Source organism: Otolemur garnettii, unplaced genomic scaffold, assembly GCF_000181295.1.
Source record: "Otolemur garnettii isolate 467f Iridium unplaced genomic scaffold, OtoGar3 scaffold00205, whole genome shotgun sequence".
NCBI classification, from domain to species: Eukaryota; Metazoa; Chordata; class Mammalia; order Primates; family Galagidae; genus Otolemur; species Otolemur garnettii.
The window spans coordinates 2,013,771-2,016,483 of record NW_003852600.1 but is presented as its reverse complement, the minus strand read 5'-3'; the positions used below and the strand labels follow the sequence as shown (position 1 = coordinate 2,016,483).

Here is a 2,713-nt window from a genome sequence, read left to right as displayed (position 1 = left end):
GTGAGCTTTATCCACTGGCTCCTGTTTTTTTTATAGATGTGCACTTCATGATTATTGGGGCTAAGGGCAATTTGGGTATGATCCCTGTTCCAGGCATGACAGATGATTGGCTCTAGTAAAAACTGATGCAGGGACATTACTCTTAGAGTTTTCAAACAATAGAAAGCTAGGGTGGGGGAAGGTTGGACAGGATCAGAGCGGAGAATTCGCAGACTCTGGTCAGTCCACGCGAACAGGCTCTGCGGGCGTGGGCGGAGGACCGAGGCCCAGAAAGAGAGGCTGACCTGGAAAACATCTTAATCACTGTAATTTGTGAGTTTTCCTGGCATGAGTCTTAGAGAGCCAAGTTAATCTACTGTAGCTGCAATTGCTCAAATAGGAAAGATCAGGAAAGGAGCCAGACTTGAGAAGTTACAGCTAAAGTGTCTCTGTACCACTGAAACACACTGAATTATTCAATCTTAGTCCTAAAAGACACCACAAAGTTGCTGGGCACACAAGAGAAAAGAAAGAAAGTCGGGGGGACAAGTCAGGCGGCAGGTGGAGGGGAGGGCTCTGGGCCCAGCTCAGCCTGCCTTTGTGTCCCCACAACCGTGCCCCACGGTGCAGCCCCTCTGCGCCTCCTGGGTCACTAAGTTATTATGACAGTTACAGGAGCTAATCCACGCAAAGTGTCTCATACAAAATCTACCAGATGTCAGACACCGCTATAACTTTTATTTTCCTTAGCTCACTTAGAGGGAAGCCACGTGAGCTATTTAAAGTCATCACCATAAAAGAAAAAACTGACATTTCTCTTGCCTCCTTGAATTCCTCTTCCTGAACCATTAACCACAGCAGATACAATGAAGCATTCAGCCTAAAGAAATTCAAAGAGAGAATTTCGAAATTCCCAACTGAAGAGTACACTTCCTGAGATTTAAATGTTTATCAGGCAGGCTGCTGAGAAGTGATATTGTACTTCACAATCACCCAGGCCATAAAAGAGAGTCAGAGAATTGCATTCACAGCAGGAACTATTTCCAAGTGAGTTTCATTTCAACCATTTGGGGAGAAATAGTCTACTTTCTTCTCTTTTCACCAGAATCTGCTATATGTATTAATATTTCAGCCTCTGAACATAAATCATTGAAGATTTCAAAAAAAAAAGAAAGAATGAAAGAAAGAAATTCAGTTGCCACTGCGTGTTCACACTTATCATCACTAAGGATGGAGTTGCTAAGAAATCAGAACTGATGGGGAAGCTCAGCATCTAAACGGCGTCAGAATAAAATCGGGTCTGCTATGCAAGAGTCAAAGGGATATAAATTAGAAGAACTCCTGTATACTACCTATTACTGAGAGAATTTCGGCATGTTTTAAACTGTTTTATGGAAAAGAAACAAATTTCCCACAGTGGAAGAACAGGACCGCTCACCTTGATGACTTCCTCTGGCCACGCGTCCAGAATTGAAGCCACATGTCCCCGATCGTGAATGCTGATGAAGAGGCCTCTGTCAGGAAAAGGACAAGGACAAGGACAGTGTGATTGACTTCAGACCTGTCAAGCTACAGTGGACATTTAACATTTTTTCTAGCTTATATACCTCCATTTTATCAAACCAGTGCAAATTATTTCCTTAAACAAATAAGGTATAAGAATCTCACAGGTAGGCAAGAAAGGACTCTAAACACTAGAGTGACATCTAAAATAAAGGCACATTTATTTTTAAATTTTAAAAATATTTTTAAATTAAGAAATGCTACCCAGAAAACTTAAATATATTATCAACTACACTCACGGATTCAGCTATGTTCGTTCATTAGGATGATACACGAAAAAGCATTTTGGGTTTGTTTTTGTTTTTGTTTTTTTGAGACAGAGTCTCACTTTGTCACCCTAGGTAGAGTGCCCTGGCGTCACAGCTCACAGCAACCTCATACTCTTGGGCTCAAGTGATTCTCTTGCCTCATTCTCCCGAGTAGCTGGGACCACAGGCGCCCGCCACAACACCCAGCTATTTTTAGGGACGAGGTCTCACTCTAGCTCAGGCTGGTCTGGAACCTGTGAGCTCAGCTAATCTGCCCACCACAGCCTCCCAAAGTGCTGGGATTACAGGCATGAGCCATCAGGCCCAGCCTGAAAAAGCACTTTGAAAAGCAACACGGAGCGTGTGTAAACAGGAGTTTTCAGAGGGCATGATTTATTCCAGGTCCAGCGTGAAGGTGAGAACCTGTGTGAGAGATGACTAAATAAAGTGCCAGACAGCGCCCGGCAGCTCTGCCCTGCAGGTAATCCTTTGATCTGTGGTCTTAGTTGCAGCTGCTATTTAGACTCAACTGAAGTCTTCAACCCTGCCTGCTCCCAAACCCCTTTTCCTACAAAAGTTTAACAAGCAACTTTATACATTAAAACATTAAAATTTGAAAAATATAAATGCTTTCTCCTCACTTAAAAGTTTTATTTAAATAGATTTAGGGGGTGCAGGTGATTTTTTGTTACATGGCTGAATTGGGTAGAAAAGTATAGGCTTTCAATGCACCCATCCTCGAACAGGGTACACTGTACCCAGAAGGTGCCGTATCTCACTGCACCCCAGGAGCAGTGTGCCCCGTGTTTTTAACCTAAACTTTAGGGAAACTGTGAGAGCCAAACTAGCTCCATTTTGTTGTTTACAGCACAAGCTCCATTCTTGGCTGTTTACAGCACAAGCCCCATTCCTGGCTGTTTACC

The 2,713-nt window shown here is 43.2% G+C and overlaps 1 protein-coding gene and 1 pseudogene across 2 annotated transcripts in view; both read right to left on the bottom strand.

Annotated features, from left to right (window-relative positions):
• LOC100957381 overlaps positions 1–97 on the bottom strand; it is a 1,425-nt pseudogene extending 1,328 nt beyond the window's left edge. Inside the window, exon 1 of the transcript XR_154769.3 lies at positions 1–97. This exon is cut by the window's left edge and continues 1,328 nt beyond it. The product of XR_154769.3 is annotated as an actin-related protein 2/3 complex subunit 1A pseudogene (transcript).
• ME1 (malic enzyme 1) overlaps positions 1–2,713 on the bottom strand; it is a 161,719-nt gene that overhangs the window by 87,301 nt on the left and 71,705 nt on the right. The window contains exon 4 of the mRNA XM_003801301.3: positions 1,418–1,493. Within this exon, the coding sequence (XP_003801349.1) occupies positions 1,418–1,493 (76 nt within the window). The remainder of the gene's footprint in view (positions 1–1,417; positions 1,494–2,713) is intronic.